Source organism: Rhizophagus irregularis, chromosome 26 (genome assembly GCF_026210795.1).
Source record: "Rhizophagus irregularis chromosome 26, complete sequence".
NCBI lineage: Eukaryota > Fungi > Glomeromycota > Glomeromycetes > Glomerales > Glomeraceae > Rhizophagus > Rhizophagus irregularis.
Genome location: NC_089454.1, coordinates 1,713,283 through 1,734,858, shown reverse-complemented (window position 1 = coordinate 1,734,858; position 21,576 = coordinate 1,713,283). Strand labels below are relative to the sequence as shown.

General features: G+C 28.2%; 5 protein-coding genes across 5 annotated transcripts; 3 read left to right on the top strand and 2 right to left on the bottom strand.

Moving 5' to 3' along the window:
- The first annotated feature begins 62 nt into the window (after positions 1 to 62).
- On the top strand, positions 63 to 2,714 carry OCT59_017572 (uncharacterized protein). Its single transcript, XM_025322026.2, has 11 exons — positions 63 to 131; positions 202 to 411; positions 510 to 654; positions 793 to 928; positions 989 to 1,115; positions 1,179 to 1,383; positions 1,452 to 1,554; positions 1,626 to 2,005; positions 2,079 to 2,308; positions 2,392 to 2,462; positions 2,536 to 2,714. Exons 1-11 carry the CDS (start codon positions 126 to 128, stop codon positions 2,606 to 2,608), a joined length of 1,686 nt encoding a protein of 561 aa, XP_025167298.1. The 5' UTR covers positions 63 to 125; the 3' UTR covers positions 2,609 to 2,714.
- OCT59_017571 (uncharacterized protein) lies at positions 2,663 to 7,690 on the bottom strand (the record flags this gene model as incomplete). The annotated part of the gene is made up of 7 exons (XM_066137571.1): positions 2,663 to 5,172; positions 5,276 to 5,634; positions 5,704 to 5,823; positions 5,928 to 6,187; positions 6,317 to 6,470; positions 6,554 to 6,750; positions 6,872 to 7,690. The coding sequence occupies 7 exons, from the start codon at positions 7,688 to 7,690 to the stop codon at positions 3,308 to 3,310; spliced, it is 3,774 nt and encodes a 1,257-aa protein (XP_066004138.1). The 3' UTR covers positions 2,663 to 3,307.
- Positions 7,691 to 10,706: 3,016 nt separating this feature from the next.
- OCT59_017570 (uncharacterized protein) lies at positions 10,707 to 11,051 on the bottom strand (the record flags this gene model as incomplete). Its single annotated transcript, XM_066137570.1, has 1 exon — positions 10,707 to 11,051. The coding sequence occupies one exon, from the start codon at positions 11,049 to 11,051 to the stop codon at positions 10,707 to 10,709; it is 345 nt and encodes a 114-aa protein (XP_066004137.1).
- Positions 11,052 to 16,047: 4,996 nt separating this feature from the next.
- Positions 16,048 to 17,287, top strand: OCT59_017569 (uncharacterized protein; the record flags this gene model as incomplete). The annotated part of the gene is made up of 6 exons (XM_066137569.1): positions 16,048 to 16,082; positions 16,155 to 16,201; positions 16,269 to 16,352; positions 16,420 to 16,503; positions 16,571 to 16,633; positions 16,896 to 17,287. The coding sequence occupies 6 exons, from the start codon at positions 16,048 to 16,050 to the stop codon at positions 17,285 to 17,287; spliced, it is 705 nt and encodes a 234-aa protein (XP_066004136.1).
- A 111-nt stretch (positions 17,288 to 17,398) lies between these two features.
- Positions 17,399 to 17,875, top strand: OCT59_017568 (uncharacterized protein; the record flags this gene model as incomplete). Its single annotated transcript, XM_066137567.1, has 1 exon — positions 17,399 to 17,875. One exon carries the CDS (start codon positions 17,399 to 17,401, stop codon positions 17,873 to 17,875), a length of 477 nt encoding a protein of 158 aa, XP_066004135.1.
- Between the last annotated feature and the right edge of the window lie 3,701 nt (positions 17,876 to 21,576).

Sequence of the window (21,576 nt, the reverse complement as noted above, 5' to 3'; positions counted from 1 at the left end):
CACGTAACTGCGGAAGATCTATTTATATATAACGGGTATCGGCGTGTTATTTTTTTCAATTTACGAATCCTTACCAACTTTCGTTTCAAACCTTTTTATGCTTAAATAAAAAAAAATTTGTAATAATGAGTGTAAGTATGGAATGAAAAGTAACCAAAGTAACCAATTAGAAATAATAGTAACATATAATTTTTTTTATAGGCTGAAGAATTGAAAGCTAAAGGAAATGAAGCCTTCTCCGCTAAAAATTATGAAAAAGCAATAGAATTATTTACTAAAGCTATAGAAATAGACCCTACAAACCATGTGCTTTATTCAAATATGTCTGCCTGCTATGCGTCGTTAAAGCAATACGATAAAGCTTTAGAAAGCGCAAATAAAACTATTGAATTGAAAAAAGATTGGGCAAAGGTATATACTTCAATAGAAACGCGCCATTCTTCGCTTGATAATAATGAGGTTGTTCAAGTTAGTAAAAAGGTAATATAATTTTATTTTACTTGGAATAGGGCTATAGTAGAAAAGGAGCAGCTCTTCACGGTCTTGGAAAATTAGAAGAAGCTCGTGATACTTACCAAGAAGGCCTTAAACACGACCCAAATAATGCCCAGCTAAAAAAATCATTCGATGAAGTTGAGTCAGCCTTAGATAATGGTAATAAGAATAAATTCGAAATTTTGTCGTAAACTATTTAGATGGCTAATTTCCAATAATAATGCCGAATTCTATTCAATGATTATTAATGATTCTCGTAGATTTTATTGGTTTCTAACTCACAATTTAAATTAATAGGTCCATTTGGTAAAATATTCCCCGATGATATATTGGTTAAAATCGCGTTAAATCCACAATTGAGACCGTACCTAGATCAACCTGATTTCGTTGAAAAAGTTAAAGCTATACAAGCTGATCCCAAACAATTTAACGCGTAAGTGTATATAATATTAATGAGTATATTTGTATGAATATATTTAACTTTTATAAATAGCCATTTACAGGATGACCGTATAAAGAATGTATTTATGTATATACTGACTGGTTCAGTGAATCCTCAAAGTGGTCCACAAGAACCACCACAGCCACAGCAACCACAGCAACCACCGCAACCTGAAGAGGTATGTTATAATAAAACGGTTTAAACCTTCAAGGACAAATAAATTGTAACTTATTTTTGTTAGCATAAGCCACCTGAACCACAGGAATATGACATTCCTGAACCAACGGAAAAAACCGAAGAAGAACTTAATAAAGAGAAATCCGTCAAGGAAAAAGAACTTGGTAACACAGCATACAAGAAGCGAGAATTTGAGGAAGCATTAAAACATTATGATAAAGCTTGGGAATTAGATCCTACTAATGCATCAATTTTAACAAATAAGGCTGGTGAGTACAGTAATCGGTAACGTATATTTAATAAAATAGCTTTTAATTATGAATTTTTTTATTGTAAGCCGTATTATTTGAACAAGAAAAGTACGATGAGTGCATCGAAACTTGTGAGAATGCTATCGAAGTTGGTCGTGAACATCGTGTAGATTTCAAATTGATTGCTCGGTAAGAATCAAAAAAATTTTATTTTTTTCCCTAATCGATTTAAATCTAACTTCTTTCCTTTAAATTCATAGTGCATATGGAAGAATTGGAAATGCATATTATAAATTAGATAAATTGGATGAAGCAATTAAATATTATCAAAAATCATTAACAGAACATCGTACACCAGATACATTAAAAAAATTAAACGATACAGAAAAATTAAAAGTCAAGAAGGAGAAAGAAGCTTATTATAATCCTGAATTATCTGATAAAGCACGTGAAGAAGGAAATGAGTTATTTAAGAAAAATGATTTTGCTAACGCCGTAGCAAAATACACTGAAGCTATCAAACGTAATGAAAAGGATCCAAGAGCTTATAGTAATCGGGCTGCTTGTTATACTAAATTAATGGCTTATCCCGAAGCATTAAAAGATTGTGAAACTTGTATTAGTCTTGATCCTACTTTCGGTATGCTAATTATTAATTATTTCAATATTATAAATTATTGATCATCGCATTAACTATTAACTTTTCTTTACAGTTAAGGCATATATTCGTAAAGCTGCTGTTGAATTCTCGAAAAAGGAATATTCAAAATGTATGGAGACTTGTGATGCAGCTTTAAAACATGATACAACCGGCCAACATGCCGCGGAAATTGCTAAACAAACACAAAAATGTCGCGAAGCGATGTGGCAAAGTAATGCCAGTGGTTCACAAGAAAGTACCGAAGAAACTTTAAGAAAAGCCGCAAGTGATCCTGAAATTGCGGTAAATAAATATAATAAATATTTATAATATTTATTGTAATTGGGTGAATTTTAATTTTAATTCTCGATTTTTACTTAATATAGAGAATTCTTCAAGACCCTGTTATGCAACAAATTCTTCAACAAAGTCAGGAAGATCCTCGTGCTTTTAAGGAGTATGTACAAGAAAGACTTGATTTCAATTAAATTTGCGATTTATTAATAATATTTTTTACATTTTAATTTTAGACATTTGAAAAATCCTACCGTAGCAGCGAATATTCATAAATTAATCAATGCAGGAGTTTTGAGAACTGCCTAAAAATTTATTTTAATTCTTAAACTAAAAAAAAAATGATGGCTGTTTGTTTTATATAATGTATTTATGTATTATTTGCATTTAATAAAATGTTAACAAATTTACAAGTAAATCTTTTGCATATTTAAATAAAATTAATTCATTTAAAAAGTATTGTTTTAATCAAAAGTTTTTTTTTTCATATAATTAAATGCCAAATGCTGAAGAATTAACAAAACAAAATCCACAATGATAATGGTGTGAAATTAAATCAATTACCTAAAATTTTTTAGTTCGGTTGTTTTTGTTATTCGATTGTAATTAAAAAAAATTAATACACTTAGAACAACACAGAATAAAAAATACAAATTGTTACAGTCTTTTGTCACAGTTAATAAATCGAGTCAAAATTACAAGTCAATCCAACCTAAATTGCAAATTATAATTTAAATTTTGGGAAAAAATAAATATCCATCTTTGAATGAAACAAATATATTATTTTTTGGATGTTTTCCACCTTTCGAAAACACAATAATTTCTATCAAAAATAATTCTATCCATTAGCTACCAATAATATTCTTGTATTTTTGTTCTTAATTTTTTTCTTTTTTAAATAAAAATAAAGGCAAATAATAAATATACTTCGAATAATGTCAAGTAGCATTAATTAATCAATGCCTTTTCTTTTTACAACTAATATATTCAATCCCTTTCCTATGTCCATTAAGCCATTTGATACGGCAAAGTATTTATTTCTCTTTGGTTATTATATTTTGGATCATGATTATTGTTATGGTGATGGTGTGCATCACTTGTCATCGTTGAATTACCAGGGACAGTCGGACTTATGGGATTTGGTGACGCTCCTTGTGATAAGGAGGTAGGTCCCATCTGTGAAGAGGAACTGTTGTGATGATGATTATGACCAAAATTATGATTTTTTTGAAAATATGACGGTAATTGATGAGAAGTAGTAGGCGAAGAGGATATACCATATCCTGATTGTGAAGAATTGTTTGGTGGATATGATGGTGAAGTAGATGGTGATATTCGATTATTAGGATAATGACGATGTGATTGATGTGAATGAAGATTGTATTGATCATAATTTGTTGGAGGAGCTAAATTATGATGATAATTTCCCGATAATGCTATCGAAGATGGTTGCTTTGGCTGTGGATGAGTCGCAGGTAATGGAAGTTGGTGTTGATTCTGTGATGGCTGTTTCTGCATCATATATGGTGAAGTGCTAGGTGTAGTAAAATGACTTGGTGAATTACGAAACGATAATGGAGACTGATTATTATTATATGAAGGCGACGAGCGGAAGTTAGAAGGGCGAGGCTGTGCATGGGTCATTATGGGTGAGACTACGTTCACAGAAACTGCAGGTAATGGTGACGGGTGGCGTAATCCGGACTGCTGGTAATGATGATGTTGAGGTAATACTGATGGTTTCGATGATGATGAGGGTGACGATGATTTCCATGATTTATTATTGCTGCTATTTTGAGCACTGTTTTTTGACTGTTCAATTTGTATCTGTTGGAGTTGTTGCAGAGATTTTTGATGATATTGCTGTGTTAAATGTAGCGGGGGTCCAGTTGAACCAAGGATGCTGTCGTCCAATCCACCGCTTGTAGTTCCCAAACCTGCTATTACTCCGTTTGGCATACTACCAGGCATAGTTACTTCATTAGTCTTACGTACCCTCTTCTCGTTATTTATATTTTTTATATTTGCAGTGGTATTATTATCATTTGAGCTGTCAACCCCTCCTAAATCATTTGATGTTGTTATATGCTTTCGCTCGTCCTTTGGTGACCGTTCATCTTTTTGATTTCGCCTTTCTTGTTCTTGCCAACCACCAGATGATGTATTATTATTAGGACCATTTGTCGAATCGGATGTACGTTTAACATCACTATCCACTACAACAGAAAATTGCTGTATTTCATGTTGTTGATCTTGTTCTTGCAATAATTGCAAATGAGGATAATGCTGTGGTAATCGCCTTGGATCTTTTTTAGGATGTTCCCCTGGTGATGCACCAACACTACCCGGAGTAACAAGTGCTGCGGCTCTCTGTATCTGTGGTGGAACTTGAATGTTTCCAATCGTGCTAGCTCTAGGTCTTAATGAACTTATGCTAGATTTTGGAACTAATGAAGACATTTTAGTCGAAGTTTGTTGCTGCTGTTGTTGCTGCGACGGTTGTCTTGAAGATGAAATTTGACTGCTAGAAGCAGCGGCATGAGAAATCGTCACTGTAGGCATATCATGAGCAAAAGAAGGGTTCTTTTGTTGTATTTTTGGTGAATTATTTGATGCTTTATATTTTGTAGGTGAGGGTATTTGCATCAAACTTGGATTCTGGGGGACCGATGAATTTGAAGATATAGGCTGTGCTGTTGATGACCCTATCTTATTAGGCGTTTTCATTAGCATAGGCGGTGTAAATTTACCAGTGAACTTTTCACCTGTTATGAATGGATGCAATTTTGCTTGCTGTGGAGACCAGCGCTCTAAAGGGTTAAGATTCAATAGTCCTTGTACAAAATCGATAAAAGCCAGTCGATTTTGCATTTCTATTTCAAAAGCAAAATGTATTTATTTTATTTACTTATTTATTTTTTTCTTTTTTTTTTATAAAAAAAAAATAAAATACAATAATTCAAGATAATTAATTACCTTTATCTATCTCTTTTTGAGTCAGCCCTTTTCTCATTACTGGATATGATTTAATGATTTCCGGGAGCTTTACTGCCGAGAAATATCTCTTGGAAGGTTGTTCAATAGTATTATGTTCTTTCATATATTGTTCCATGGACTTCAATCGATATTTCTTTTGACCATGTTCATTTGTGTAACGGTCGAAATATTCATGGGCGGTTTTTCCATTGGCAATCATATAAACCGGGGGAATACCCAACATCTCGACAATCCGAGACACTTGATTATATTCGGAACTACCCGGAAACAATGGCAATCCAAGGAATAATTCGACTGCAATACAACCTAATGACCACATATCAATCGACGATGAATATCTACAAAGGAAAATGGAGAAAATAAGTTACTTCAAATTAATAAATATTAACTAAATAAATAATTCTTACGGTAATCCTAACAGTACTTCAGGACTTCGGTAAAATCGCGATTGAATATACGTATAGACTGTTTGACGTTCATGGCACGCGGAACCAAAATCAATCACTTTAATCGTCGGTGATTCTAAACTAAAAAAAAAAAAAAATATGAAACACATAAAAATATTTGACATGTCTTATAACTTTCTTTAAAATTAATTATATACTATATTTATAACGGATGATTCACACACTTTTTCAATAGCACATTTTCCGGTTTCAAATCACAATGAATTATGCGTGCTTCATTTAAAATCGTCAATGAATCCAGTAATTGAGCGACAAAAACTCTGACAAGATTCGTACTAAGTCCTCGAAACTGATTTTGTTTAATCAGTTCATAAAGGTTAACGGACAAAAGTTCGAACACGAGACAAAGATGTCGACGGTGAATAAATGTATCCAAAAGTCGTAAAATATGATGCTGATCTTGATTATCCCATGTTTGGTTTAACTAAATTAAATTAGAAACTAATAAATACTTTTTCAATAAAGAATACAAACAACAAGAAATAAACAAATTTATCTCTATATTTATAAATTTGCTAAATTAAGAAATAATGCTAATTATTTTATACTCTACCAACTCCAATATAGTCACTTCCATCATACTCTGATTAAAATAAGCAGGCTTATTTTTTACAACTTTTACTGCTACAATTTCCCTTGTCTTCAAATTCTGGCATTTTACAACTTGCCCAAATGTTCCTTGGCCTAGAATATCCAGTATTAGGTACCTAAATATACAAAAATTAAATTTAATATAAAAACGTCACGAGTTTCTGTTTCTATAAGAAAAAAAAGAGAGATAAAATTTTACTTTTGTCCTTCTTCACTACCCAATATATCGTTCACATATAAAATATAATCGCAATCCTCGTTATCGAACCCATCATTTTTAACACCTTTTGATGGTTTTGTTAATACGCGACGTGGATTATAAGCTAGGTCGTACCGGAAATGAGGATTGATATTCTGGTACGTTAACGTTAAGTTTACAGTCAACGCTTTTAATGGCTGTGTTCGTGATTTGAATATTTACGAGCACAATTTTGTTATCCCATGATACGGCAATAAAAATGAGGATGACAGCTAAGGTCCCTGCGAAATATCGAAATGTTAATAAAATCGCACATACGTTGACAACGCCTTTCGTAAGATCTACTCGACGTGCTGGTTGAGGTCGTAAATCTGATTTAGATCGAACTCGTCGAAACGCGGTAGGTCGATATTCTGATTTACTGCTGCCGAAATCTGTTCGAGATTGGTTTAATTGTTGAGATGATGACTTATTCGGGGAAGCAGCTACTGAAAAAGCAGGTGGCGCTGGAAAAGCGTTCGGTGATGGAGGCTGAGAACTCGGAGAATATGTCACTTGAAAACCAGTCTGTATAGGAGGAGCAAGTTTATTCGGTAATGGAGGTGGGGGCTGTTGTCCACTAGATTGTTGTTGTGAATGTGGAGGACGTTGATGTTGACGAGAATTAATATGAGAAGATTGATGTGTTTGATGAAATGAAGAAATCTGTGAATATGATTGACTCTGGGAAGACTGCTGTGACTGGTGTCCAGACAAAGACCGTTGATGATGACGCTGAACATTTTGATGCTGAGAAGAGGGTAATACAGTATAATGTCCAGACGGTGAATTTGAAACATAATTATCCAGTCGTCGTCTACTATGACCTTCTGGTGGTTCTTGCTGTTGAACAGAATTTTGAACTGGGGGATATGAATTTTGACGTTGTACATTAATTGGTAATGATTGTTTTTGTTGCGAAGGTGATGAAGTATTATTCATTATGGGTAATGTGTTGAGTTGTTTTTGTGAATAATCGTCGCTTATAGTTATTCCAACAAAGTCCATTCTTTCAGAATTGTTGTATCTGTGTTGAGGAGATTGATTATATGATATATTATGATCAGAGCGCCTTCGACTATGCGAAGCGCCATCCATTTTTCAAATATCTTACCTAATAATAATAATAATAATAATAATAATAATAATAATTTTTAATTAACTTTATATTAATAAACGATAATTATTAAATAAATAAAATAGAAGGATAAATACGATAAAACAAAGATAAATTTAAGCGAATCTATTATATTCGCAAGAAATAACTAATGTAAGAATTAATATTGAATTAATAGGACTGGACAAGCTCGCGAAGTTTGAACGGTCAACAAGTCCTATTACGATAAAAAACAACAGAGTTGAGTAATAAATCAAACATTTTATCATGGACAAAATAAACTAACATTGGGCGCGTTCTCACTAACTGGATGTTGGCTTCTTTCTATGTTTGAAAAAATCAAAGCAAGGTAAACGAGTCAAAGTTAAACAAATCAAAAAGAAACGCGGAAAGTCTGTAAAATATAAATATAAATTTAAGATTAAAATAAATAGTCTATAGACATAAATGATCTTAAAAGTCTAAATAAATACTTACCCGAGGCGATATCAAAAGTCGAGGAATATAAAAGGTATTAAAGGAATTAATTTTTACAGGGTTAAGAAAACGAAAGACTGCAGCTTTCCAATTGTCTTATAAAAGGCTCAATTGGTAGTATGCAACTCGGTATGTATTAAAATTTTAAGTAAACCAAAGAGTAAAATATTACTAGAATATTCAAACAACTAACAAGCTTGTATTTTTCGTACACTTTTGAAAGTCGAACTAGTTTGAATCGCCCAGACCAATTCTGTGTTCTAAAAATCGATCACATGATTTAACATATTAACGAGATTTGAAAAAAAACCAATTTATGCATGTTATTTAAATTTTTTAGTACAAAAAATAATTCCTAAAATTTTAACAAATAAAAATTTCTTATAAATCTTGTTATAATTTTACTATTTTCTATAATTTTTAATATAGAATTATTAACTGAAAAAAATCAATTTGCATATTTAAAAAAATGCATTCATTATATATTTAATATTATAATAAATTACTAGAATATTAGTACAACTATTCTATTAATAAATAAATTCAACTATTAAAAACTGCTAATTAAAATCAGCATTTGATAAATAAAATTAACCAAAAGATTTATATTATATGATTTGTAATTAAAAAAAGTCAAAAATTAAATTTTATAAAAAAAATTTAAAATAAAATAAAATATTTATAAAAATACTTTTGTAAAAAGATTTAGAAGTAATCCTAAAAACTTTTCTATACCTTTTTTTTAAAAAATAATTTTAATACTTATTAAAAGTTCTAAAACTTTATAAAGCCTTTAAAAAAAAGTTTTCAAAAGTACTGTAAAAATAAAATTTTACCAAAGTTCTGGAATTTAAATTAAAGTTAAAAATCTATACTAAAAAAGTAAAACTATTAATATTAATACAGCCAATCCCCTCTATAAATACATCTAAATATAGTTACATTTCCCTTATAAGTACATTTATGTTGGTCTAAATTAAAATTCAGAATTTTATTTTTCTGTTCTGTTTTAGTTAACTAACTGATATTATCATAATTCTAACTTTAAAAAATATGTATAATCAATAATAAATTTTTTTTACTAGATTTACTTATTTTAATATTTTTCATAGTTCTTTTAAGTTAATAAAACCCTCTTTTTAGTTATACTATATAGTATTTTTATAATTACAGTCGTCCTCCCATATAGTCACCCCCTGTATAATCACAACTCCCTTATAAGCACATTTACATTAATCCCAAGTTACTAATAAACTTATTAAAAAAACCTTCCCTTTAATCACATCATATATAATTTTTATAGTCACACCATTTTTTTATGGTCCCGAAGGATGTGATTATATGGGAGGATGATTGTATATTCTTTTTTTAATTTTAAAAAGTATCTATAAAAAGATTAAATGTATTTGATTTATAATTTTATAAAAATCTTGTTATAATTTTATTTTTTAATTTCTAATTATTAATATAATTTTATTTAAAATTTAACCTTTTATTATTTAATTATTTGCTAAATATTTTAGATTTATCTAAATATTTTATAATAAATTTACAGGCTTTATAATTAATGAAAAAAAAAAATTTTTGGAAATCAACTACATTTTTCATTTGCTAATTATTAAGCTGTTCTCATTTAAAGAACTGTAAGATGTTTTTATTCAGTTTAAAGACTTTAAGAAAATTTTTAAAATTTATTTGAATTTAAAACTCCTAGTTTAGTAGAATTACTTAACTTAAAGCAGTTTTTACCAAAAGTAATTTTATTTTTGCAAAACTTTTCTCCTACTAAATTCCTAAAAGTTGTAATATAATTACATATTAGATAACTGAATTTTAAACTCTATATTAGTGTAAAATTTTTCATTAGTTTCTTTATATTTAAAGATTTTTCATAAAGTATTAGTTAAAATAGTGATGACCATTTAGAAAATAAGCTTCTTTTTTATTATTAATTATTATTTAAGAGATTAATAGTAAATAGAAACTTGACTTTTTTCTTTATTTAGTTTTTCTCTTTAGTATACTAGGTGCTATCGGAATTCCCTAATTACGACATTTCGGCATTACGACATACAGTCAACTTTCCATAAATGCACCCCTTTGGGACTGGGCAACTGTGTGCATTTAGAGAGAGTGTGCATTTAAAGAATATATAGTAGTAATTGAAATATTATTTATTATTATAAAATTGAAGAATTACAAAATTACAAAAATTACAAAAAATAAAGCAGTAATTACTATCTAAAGTATTGATCTATAGTAGTTTGTTGCATTGATTTTACTTATTTTCTTTTAATGTATTTTTCAATAATATCCACTAATTTTATATGTTCATTTGCATTTTCTTGTTGAAGTAAAAACAAATTTAGAGTTTTTAAGCATTTTAAAGCTTCATTAATGCTAATGATTTCTGCTTCAGTACTATCATCTATTTCATCAGGATGATTGGTATTTTTTTTAAATATGTTTGCAAGTTCTGAAATAATTTCATCTTCAGAAATTTCATAAACAATATTTTCTTCAGGGAATTGTTGGAAATTCTTTTAATTGCATTATATTGGGTAAATAAAGAGCTTTAATTGCCTTATTAAGATCATCATCAAGTACTGAATCGTCATCATCATCATCATCACCTCCGTTATCATCATCACTTCTGTTATCATCATTATCTCTGTTATCATCATCATCATCATCATCTCTATCATCATCATCATCTCTATTATCATCATCTCTATCATCATCATCCCCATTATCATCACCATTTCCACCAAGAATTTTAGTATGATTCCAACAGTTTCGAATAGTATTGACTGAAACTTCATCCCAATTTTGAATGATGTATTGTATTGCTTGTAAAATATCCATTTTCAAATCTTGTATATGTTGACCAGCTTCAACTTTTTCTAACATCCACCTAATATTACAAAATAAAAATTAAATTAAGATTTGAATTGAAATATTACACAATAATGCATTATAAACAAACTTGCCTAATATAATAACGCCAATAGTGTTTTTTAAAAGACATAATGATACCAGCGTCCATTAGTTAAAGTTTTGAAGTTGTATTAGGAGGTAAAAAGCAAACTTCAACATTAGAAAGGGTTAGATTTTCTAGCTTATGACTTGTGCAATTATCGAAGTAATAAAACACGTTGCCTTCGTGTTTTATGCCCACTTGATAATCAAATGCTGAAGCCATCTTGAAAAGAGTTGTTAACATCCAGGACTTTAGAATTATTCTGATAAGTCATTGGTAAATTTCTGATATTGATGTTTTTAAAACATTGAAAATTTGCGTATTTACCATTATCAATGGCTTCGTTTATGTGAACTATCGGCATTTGAACATAAAGCGACAGAAAGGCGTTCTTTGCATTTTTTCCGTCCAGAAAGACGCTGTGTAGCTAATATTCGATCTGATTCTAACCTAAAAAATAACTGATATATCAGATGATAATAAGCTAATACAAATAAGGAAAACTTAAATATTAAAAAAAATTACCGATAGAAAAGCCCAGTTTCGTCCATATTGTAAATTTGTTCAGGAGGATATTTGGAACATTTATTTCTAATTAATGGCAAAGCTTCAGCAATGGCATCTACGTCAGCCGCGTCTGCTTCTCCTCAAGTTTTACCTGATGAATATTATTACGGTCTTTAAACTTTTCCAAGCCAGCCGAAGAAAATTGTAATGTTCCTTAGGAACATTTAACTCATCAGCTAACTGTTTTGCTTTTTCGGTTAAAACACCATCACTCAAAATTGTTTTATGCTGATAATTTAATACAAATTCCTTTAGTGCAAGCTCGAATTCTGGAACAAGAACAGATTTATGGCGCTTTGCTTCTGGATTAGCAATTTCTGTACCAAGTCTCTTATTCTTACTTTTCAAAATTCTTGTAATTGTGAACTCATCAACTCTAACTCCCCATTTCTCTTCTATCCAGTTCACATATTGGGTTCAAGTTTTTTTATTATCATAAGCATAAAGACAGAACTCATATTTTTGAAGGTCAGTTAAAGTGACTCTATTTTTCGGCATAACTATTTACCGGTATGAAGTTAACTAAACTGCGCGTACTGCGTGTACTGCGCATACTACACGCAATTATATAGGTTCAGTAATACATGTCTTAATTGACAACTTTTAGTAATTTTTATTAATATAAATAGACAAATAAGGAATAGAAAATCAATGTAATACATGTAATACATTAAATTAAATTGAGTATTTTGGTATCTATTTCATGTAAAAATCACGTGAGTACATTTATAGAAAATTACACTATATAATTGAATTAAAAAAATTATTACACGTGTAGAACATGGAGAGTGTGCATTTAGCATTAAGTCCCAAGTTGGGAACAGGCAAAAGAATGCATTTGTAGAGGATGTGCATTTATAGAGAGTGTATTTATAGAGAGTTGACTGTATGTCATAAATAATGCCGTAACCGTAATGTGGCGCCGTAATTAATCATGATCACGTGACTTTTACAATTGCTAAATGATTGACAGGAATATTTCCTTTTTTGGAAACTCGTGTAACCTTGTGCAACCCATTATTCAATTTTATTGAGGGACAAAAATTCCTTTTTTGGAAATCTGTGTAATGTCACATGATAAAACGCAAAAAAAAATTGACCCTGCATTACGAACTTAGCTGAAATTAAGTTTAGTCTTATACTCTTATTCATTTACGGCATATATATTTACGACATTATGGTGTTAAATTAAATTACGGCATTACAGCTAAAGCTCCGTTTTAGCCGCTTTGAAATGAGCCATGACGTCTGGCTTCGAAAAAAATTTCGAAAAAAATTCTGCTGGAAGAATGAATGAGTCGATAAAAATTTCAGCTCGAGCTAAAGTGAGCTGAGCCAAGCCATTAAAAACCTGGCTCGAGCCAAGCTAGGCTCGAGCTTTATCTTCAGAAAAACGTTTCGCAACATTTTTTATTAAAACATTGAAAAAAAACGTTGCAAAACGTTTTTTTTTTAAATGTATTATTAAGAAAAATGTTTTCGCAACGTTTTTTAATTAAAACATCGAAAAAAACGTTGCGAAACATTTTTTAATTAAAACATCGAAAAAAAATGTTGCGAAACATTTTTTTCTAACATAATACTTTGAAAAAAACGTTTTCGCAACGTTTTTATTAAAACATTGAAAAAAACGTTGCGAAACATTTTTTTTTAAATATATTATTAATAAAAAACGTTTTCGCAACGTTTATTTATTAAAAATATTGAAAAACGTTGCAAAACGTTTTTTTTAAATATAATATTTTGAAAAAACGTTTTCGCAACGTTTTTTATTAAAATATCGAAAAAAAACATTGCGAAACGTTTTTTTCTTAAATATATTATTACAAAAAAATGTTTCGCGCCATTTTTTAATTAAAACATTGAAAAAAACGCTTGCAAAACGCTTTTTAACATAATACTTTGAAAAAACGCTTTCAACGTTTTTATTAAAACATTGAAAAAAACGCATAAACGCTTTTTTTAAAATATATTATTAATAAAGAAGCGTTTTCGCACCGTTTTTTATTAAAAATATTGAAAAAGCGTTGTCAAAGCGTTTTTTTAAATATAATATTTTGAAAAAACGCGCACGCTTTTTTATTAAAATATCGAAAAAAACGCTTGCGAAACGTTTTTTTCTTAAATATATTATTACGAAAAAACATTTCGCGCCGTTTTTTAATTAAAACATTGAAAAAAAATGTTGCGAAACGTTTTTTTTAATATAATACTTTGAAAAAACGTTTCGCAACATTTTCATTAAAATATCGAAAAAACGTTGCGAAACATTTTTTTTAAATATAATATTTTGAAAAAACGTTTTCGCAACGTTTTTTATTAAAATATCGAAAAAAAACGTTGCGAAACGTTTTTTTCTTAAATATATTATTACGAAAAAACGTTTCGCAACATTTTTTGTATGATAACTTACAAGCCAGCTCGAGCCTTTTGAGCCGAGCTTATTACCGGCTTGAGCTTTTGGCAGCTTTCCACCGATTTCGAGCTCTTTTCGAGACTGGCTCACTGAGCCACTGAGCCAATTTATCATAGCTCAGTTCGGCTCCAGCTTGAAAAGCTCGAGCCAGCTCACGAGCTCGGCTCAGTACGCGGAGCTTCTTACGATGAACATTACTTCAAAACTTAAACAGTCCTCAAGGCCTAAAAGTTTGTCCAAATCTTATTATTTACCTTACTCATCTTTACCACCTCCAACCCATGTTGATTCACGTGACTCTGGAACTGATTGGTTAAGAAACTCGATGAAATATAGATTATCTTAGTTTAATCATATGTCAGGTTTTATGGGTCGTCTAACGGTGCTACTTAATAACAGCCTTTGCAGGATGAAGTGTCGAGTTTAATAGTGGGTACGTTATTCGTTATTATGTTAGCATAGTTGCTTCTACTTTGGTTAGAATATATCAAGAGAGAAGATCTAGGAAGTGTTAGTATTAGCGATTTGTCTTTTGAATTTTCTTTTAATTTTAATTTCTTTCTAGGAGACTAAATAGTTTTATTTTTAGTTAGTTTTTATTTTATTTTCTATTTCTTATGTATATAAATTTGTAAAGTTCAATAAATAATTAATAAAGATAAAGGCTGCTATGCCATGTTTGCCTGAAAGTGTGACTTATGACCTGTTTTGGAGATATCTGGGGTCCTATTTTGATATTAAATTCGATTGGCAAAAAAATATACTAAATACATTAAAATAACAACGTAATTAAATATTTTTTATCTGAATATATAATTTGATTGTTTAGTCACCCAGTTCATAAGACAAAACGTCTAGCGTGATTTAGTTTTATCTGAAGATGTAATTCGATTTTTTAGTTTACAAAATATCCTTTACCAATAAAATATTTCGATATTAAAATCGATTAGCAAAAAAATATATTAAATATATATTTAAAAATAAAAAATAAAAAATACAAACATAATTAGATAATTTTTTTTTTATCCAATTTTTTAGTCCCCAATGTGATTTGATTTTATTTGAAGATGTAATTTGATTACCAATAAAATACAATGATATTAAATTGATCGGCAAAAAATATACTAAATATATACTTAAAATAAAAAAATAAAAAATGGTAGCATTTACACTTTATCACGTGTACATATATAAATAAATGTTAATCCTATTCTATATGCACAAACATGTGATTGCTTTACAATTGTATTATGTATGCAAATTGTTTAAATGCAAAATGCCAACATAATTAGATATTTTTTTTTTATCTGATGTAATTCAATTTTTTGGTTTTTCAATTCACAAGACAAAAATGTCTAACGTAATTGATTTTTTTTTTATATAATATAGTTCAATTTTTTTTATTTCAAATTTATAAACTAAATTTCTTTCTTTAAAATAAGGGTTTCTTCCTCTTACAATATTCACAAGCTATATTATAAAACAAAAAATTTAATTGAAATAAAAACTATTACCATATTTTTTTTTAAAGAAAAAAAAATAATACACGTAGTAAATATACAAAATGAGCATTCTTCACATATATCATTATAACGAAGTTATTAACCAAATTTTACATTATATTATAGAAAAGACATCACAAATATGAGAAAAACTTCAAATAAAAAGCATTCCAAGGGAGGTAAAGTTTATTTTATGTTTTTATCTTTTATAAAAAAAGCAAAAAGTAAAATTCTTTTTTTCTTTTTTTTTTATAAATAATCTTATTGATAATGAACAAAAACCTTCATACAATAAGAAAGTTAGAAGTTCAGGTGTGTTAAGGTTTAACATTATTTTATAATATTGTATAATATAATTAAAATATAAAATTTAAATCTTTAACGATCTCAAAGATAATGGTAATAAATTATATCCTAAGAAAGGAGGTAAGGTCTACTTCTTTTTTTTACCATTATTTACAAAAAGCAATAAATAATTATTATTTTTCTCATTTTATAAAAAGTTATGATGATACCATCACTGAAAATCCTAGTAATAAAACTTTAAATGGTACAAATTAAGATTTATTAAAATATAACCTTTTTTTTTTACTTAAATATTAACTTTTTAAATACAGATGTCGAGAATGATAAAGACAATGGCATCGATAAAGATAATAACGATAATATAACTGATAATCCTAGTAATAAAACTTCAAATGGTACAAATTAAAATTTATTAAAATATAACCCATTTTTTTTACTTAATTATTAACTTTTTAAATACAGATATTGAGAATAATAAAGACAATAGTATCGATAAAGATAATAATGATGATATAACTAACGATCCTAGTAATGAAACTTTAAATGGTACAAACTAAGATTTATTAAAATATAACCCATTTTTTTTACTTAATTATTAACTTTTTAAATACAGATATTGAGAATGATAAAGACAATGGTGTCGATAAAAATAATAGTAAAGATATAAATAATGATAGTAAAGATAAAAAAAAGAGACTTATTAATTAGGCTCTAATATTATTGACGAATGGCTTAATTCTTTGAGAACAATGAAGAAAATGAATATTAGCAGTGTAAATTTAAATTCTAACAACAACACAGTGCTGATGACTGAAGCCAAGTTATGGGCACTTTAATTTTGCACTCGTATCCGACGACAGCATACGAAGCTTAAATATCAAGCTCAATATTGCACAAGAAATAAAGAACTACTGTATATGTTTATATTCAATTATCAGGTAAAGGTATAAATGGTAATGGATTACCAAATAATGAAAGGAACCAGAAGCTTAAACATCGGGCTCAATATAGAAAGAATAAAAAGAGACTTCATAAAGGAGAATTGTTACCTATCAAAGAAAATCTGAAATTATTCAAGGGACCATCCAAGAGACAACTTGAGGAATCATCTGAAAGGCTGAGACCTGTCAAAGAAAATCCAGGATTTGAAAAATTTGAAGAAGTATCATCAGACAACAAAAGTAATGGAAAAAATCATAAAAAGGATGAAAAAAAGTATAATCTTGATGATAAAGCTGTAAATCTTGATAAAGATTTACACAAAATATTGCAATTTATCCATAAATTGCCAACTTGTTCTTCTACTCGTGATAAAAAGATTTTCTTCTGAAATAAATTATACAGACAAGCCATTATAAATCACCTAATAAACAATTCAGAATTTTCATTCTTAAAAGGCTTCAAACAGTTAATTGGTGACTTTTTGAATGATATAATTTTGATGGATATTTCTTCTTCAAATTGTACTAGAATTCCATTTATAGCTAAAGACGAAAATGAAATTAAAAATATATTATATAAATTAGTAGGTAATATTTTTAATTCTGTCACAGGAAGTACAAAAAGTCAAGTCGTCAAAGAAATCTTGCAACGTAAAAATCTACGCTTTCACGTGAAAGTCTGGAAATCATATATTTGCTTGCAAGCATTCTGTTCTGCAAATCTTAAACAAAATAGAGGGAAGACAACCAGATCACAAGCCAAGAAAAAAATAATAGAAGAATATACCAACATAGATCTTGGAGATTTAGATTTAATGCTTCAGATCTTGCCAAAAATATATAGGTTATTACAAGTATTCAACGGCAATTGGGTTCTCTTGGATGTATTTGAAGAAATTACACTCACATTCTTCAAAAGTAAAATAAAAGTTGATGCTAATTTTGAAATTTGGCTTAATTTGGTAAGAACGGAATAAATGGCTGATTACAAGAAAAGCGTCCAACTACGTGCGGAGAGAAAAAATGGCGAAAGAAGTTGCTTCGATATTATTAAAGCATATTTTAATTCCAGAAACGTTCCTAAAAAAAGGAAGAAAGAGGACTGTTAATAGAGGATCCCGAATATTACTAAAAAACTCAGATCTGAATTTGTATAAACCTTATAATTAATTTCTGTTCCAAATGTATAAAGTTCACTTATATGTAGATTTTAAACTCAAAATTAGCTATCTCGGGATCCAGTGATTGGATTTTAATGATCTTTGGCTTGTTAGATTCGTCTTAATGAGACGAACATTTTGATATGTAATTCATCTTTTAAGGTGTAATATTGACTGAGATATCGCATTTTGAAATTTTAGTTACACAGGATCTGAGTTGTTTTAGTAATATTCGGGGTCCTGTTAATAGCGTTCCTAAATCAAAAAATAATACAAAAACATAAGAAAAGAACATTAAAGCCTAAACACTTACCCTTCTGAAGTCCAAAGCCAAAGTTTTGGTCCAAAAATGTTTCTAAAAAGAAGAAAGAGGAATGTTAGTAGCGTTTCCAAGTTAAAAACAATAAGAAAAATACAAATACTTACCATTCTGAAGTTCAAAGCTAACTGAAAAAGTCCCTAAAAAAAGAAGAAAAATTAAAAAGGAACATTAGTAGTGTTTCTAAACCAAATCAAAAACAATACAAAAAAAAATACTCACCAAACCGTAATCTGAAATTCAAAAGCTAAAGAATTATCAAAAAATAAAAAAAAATCACGTCATATTTTGCGTCGCAAAAATGGGTGGCACAAATTTTTTACCAATAAAACTCGGTAACATGACTCTTGTAACATGTCACCATAGCAACAAAAAACAAACCCTAAAATGATAATTGAAATGACATCGAAATAATATATTTAAGTTTAACTTAAAGATGTCATTTTGATATCATTTTAGATATCATTTTGGTATTAATTTAATATTGATTCAATATTAATATGATATCAAAATGATAATACTTTATTTTGATATCACATCTAAAGTTGCTTGCCGAAATCTAGAGGTTTAGACAAGATGGCGTTTCGCCGAAAAGCGAAATTCTGCCGAAACTATATTAAAGTTATATTAAAAAACTGGCGAAACTTTGAAGAAAGGCGAAACTGCCAAAACTTATTATAAATGCTAAAACTGCTGAAACTCTGCCGAAACTATAATAAATCTATAGTAAAATTTTGAAGAAACTAATCGTAGGATTTTGAAGAGGTTTAGACAAGCAATCTTAATCACATCAATATTAAATTGATATTAAATTAATATCGAAATAATGTCAAAATAATACCGTTAAGATAAACTTAATGATATCAATTCTATATTGGTTAAAAATGTTAAGTTTCTATAACATATCTGCCAATTTGCAGAATTGAGAATTAATCATCCCTTAGTCATTTAGTTTATGATAAAAATATTTCAAAAACTATTATGGAAATGATGGATGGACAATACTATCATGTGCATATACTATTTGTAATAAGCGTATGTAAAATTTTCAAAAAACTCATATATTTTAACATCCTATTATTTAAACCAAACAAAATTATTCTTAATTGAAAGCTCTATTTGAGTAGAATCTACTAATAATATTTTCATAAAAATAAATTTTATATTAGTTAAGTTATTAATTTTTGTAATATATTATTTATTATTTAAAAAAAAATGTAATTTATGATTCAAATATAGTAAAATTATACCAAAATAAAGCTTTAAATAAGATAATTCTAATGATATTAAAATAAACCTATTATTGACAAAAAGTTAAAAAAATCACATAAGTTTTCCACTATCAGATTTTTGAATAAAATTTGCCTAAATTTAAAATAAATAATAAAACTTTTTCTTACTTAAAATTCTTTAAAATATGATATAAAATAAACAAATAAATAAACAAATAAATCATACCAAGTTTTGCTTTAAGTTCTAGGCTTTTACACTTTTTTACAACTTTACTACATGTTAAAAACCTTTAGAAACAAATAAAAATAGTTACTTATTATATTTAATATACAAATAACATAAAAGACTTTTCTATATCATAAACCCATCTAAACATTAAAAACTCATCTTCTTTTGCGTTGTTTATTTGTGTTTATAGATAGTATATTCTTTATTTCAAAAGTAAAAGTTCTATTTTTTTTATCAGTCCGCAAAAGATGATCATGTAATACAATTAAAATTAGAGGTTGTGAAACAAATATCACATTTTTCAAAATTAAATTGTTAAATCTTTAATTTAGGCCAGTTCTAAAGATCAGTGCATATGAAGTATATTTGATCATTTTAAACGAAAATTTCTCAAAAAAATCTCCATCCAAATAACAGGATCCTGAACATTACATAAAAAATTTAAATTTCCAAAAATAATTTTTCCAAATAAACTCTTAAAAATTTTTCTATCAAAAAATATCTTAAATGATTGATCCTTTTGGTTAAAAAATTCTTAAAAATAATTTCTCCAAATAAACTCTTAGAATTTTTCTATTAAAAAATGTCCTAAACAATCCCTTTGAGCGAAAAGCGGAAAGCCACTTGCACTAAAAAAGAAATTATAATAAAAGAGATTACTAACTAAAAAAGGAAAGAAAGATATTAGATTTGAATGAGATTAAAAATGATTTGATCTACAATTGACTTCAATATTAATGTAATTCAAAAAAAAAAACAAATTGTAGAAAAATAAATTATAGGGCAGATCCCATTATATCCCTTAATTCCTTTCTCAAAAAACAATTTTTTTAAATAAACTTTTAGAAATTTCTCTATCAAAAAACACTTTAAATGATTCTTTTAGTTAAAAAATTCTCAAAAAATAATTTTTCCAAATGAACTTTTTTAGAAAATTCTCCATCAAAAAATATCCCAAACAATTCTTTTAGTAAAAATTCTCAAAAAATAATTTTCCTAAATGAATTCTTAGAAATTTTTCTATCAAACGATATTTTCAGTTAAAAAATTCTCAAAAAATAATTTTCCCAAACAAACTTAGAAGCAATTCTCTATCAAAAAATACTCTAAACAATCCTTTTAGTTAAATTGAAAAAATGATATTATTTATAAAAAATTGAAAATAAAAAAAAATGAAAAAGAATTTGAAATTATTGATGTTAATAATAAAAAATAATTAGAAATTATTTTTGTTTATTTTTAATAGTACTTACTGTATTTAGAGTTTATATCCGTTATCCGTTAAAAAATGAATATCCGCAGATATTCGAATATCCAGATTGGACGGATACAGAATTTGGGATATCTGGATAATCTGATGGATATCCAAATATTAGTTAAAAGTAACTTGGACAAATTTTATAATGTCGGCCAGAATTATGACAAAATCTTTTCTTTTTTAGACATTAATATTACATAACCTCTTAAAAAGAAAATTTTTGAATTTTAGAAAAATAATTTTTTGTGGAATGGCTATCACCAAAAATGGAAATGATCATCTTACCAAGGCGTAATTCTGGTCAGAATTATAAATTTGGCCTGAATTAGTCTGCAAAAATAATTGGATATCCAGATAATTTAAGATATCCGGGTAATATCCGGATTATCTGGATTATATCTGAATAAATCAGCTGGATATCTGGATAAATGGATAACGCAAAAATTGGATATCCAGATGGACGGATATAAACTCTAACTG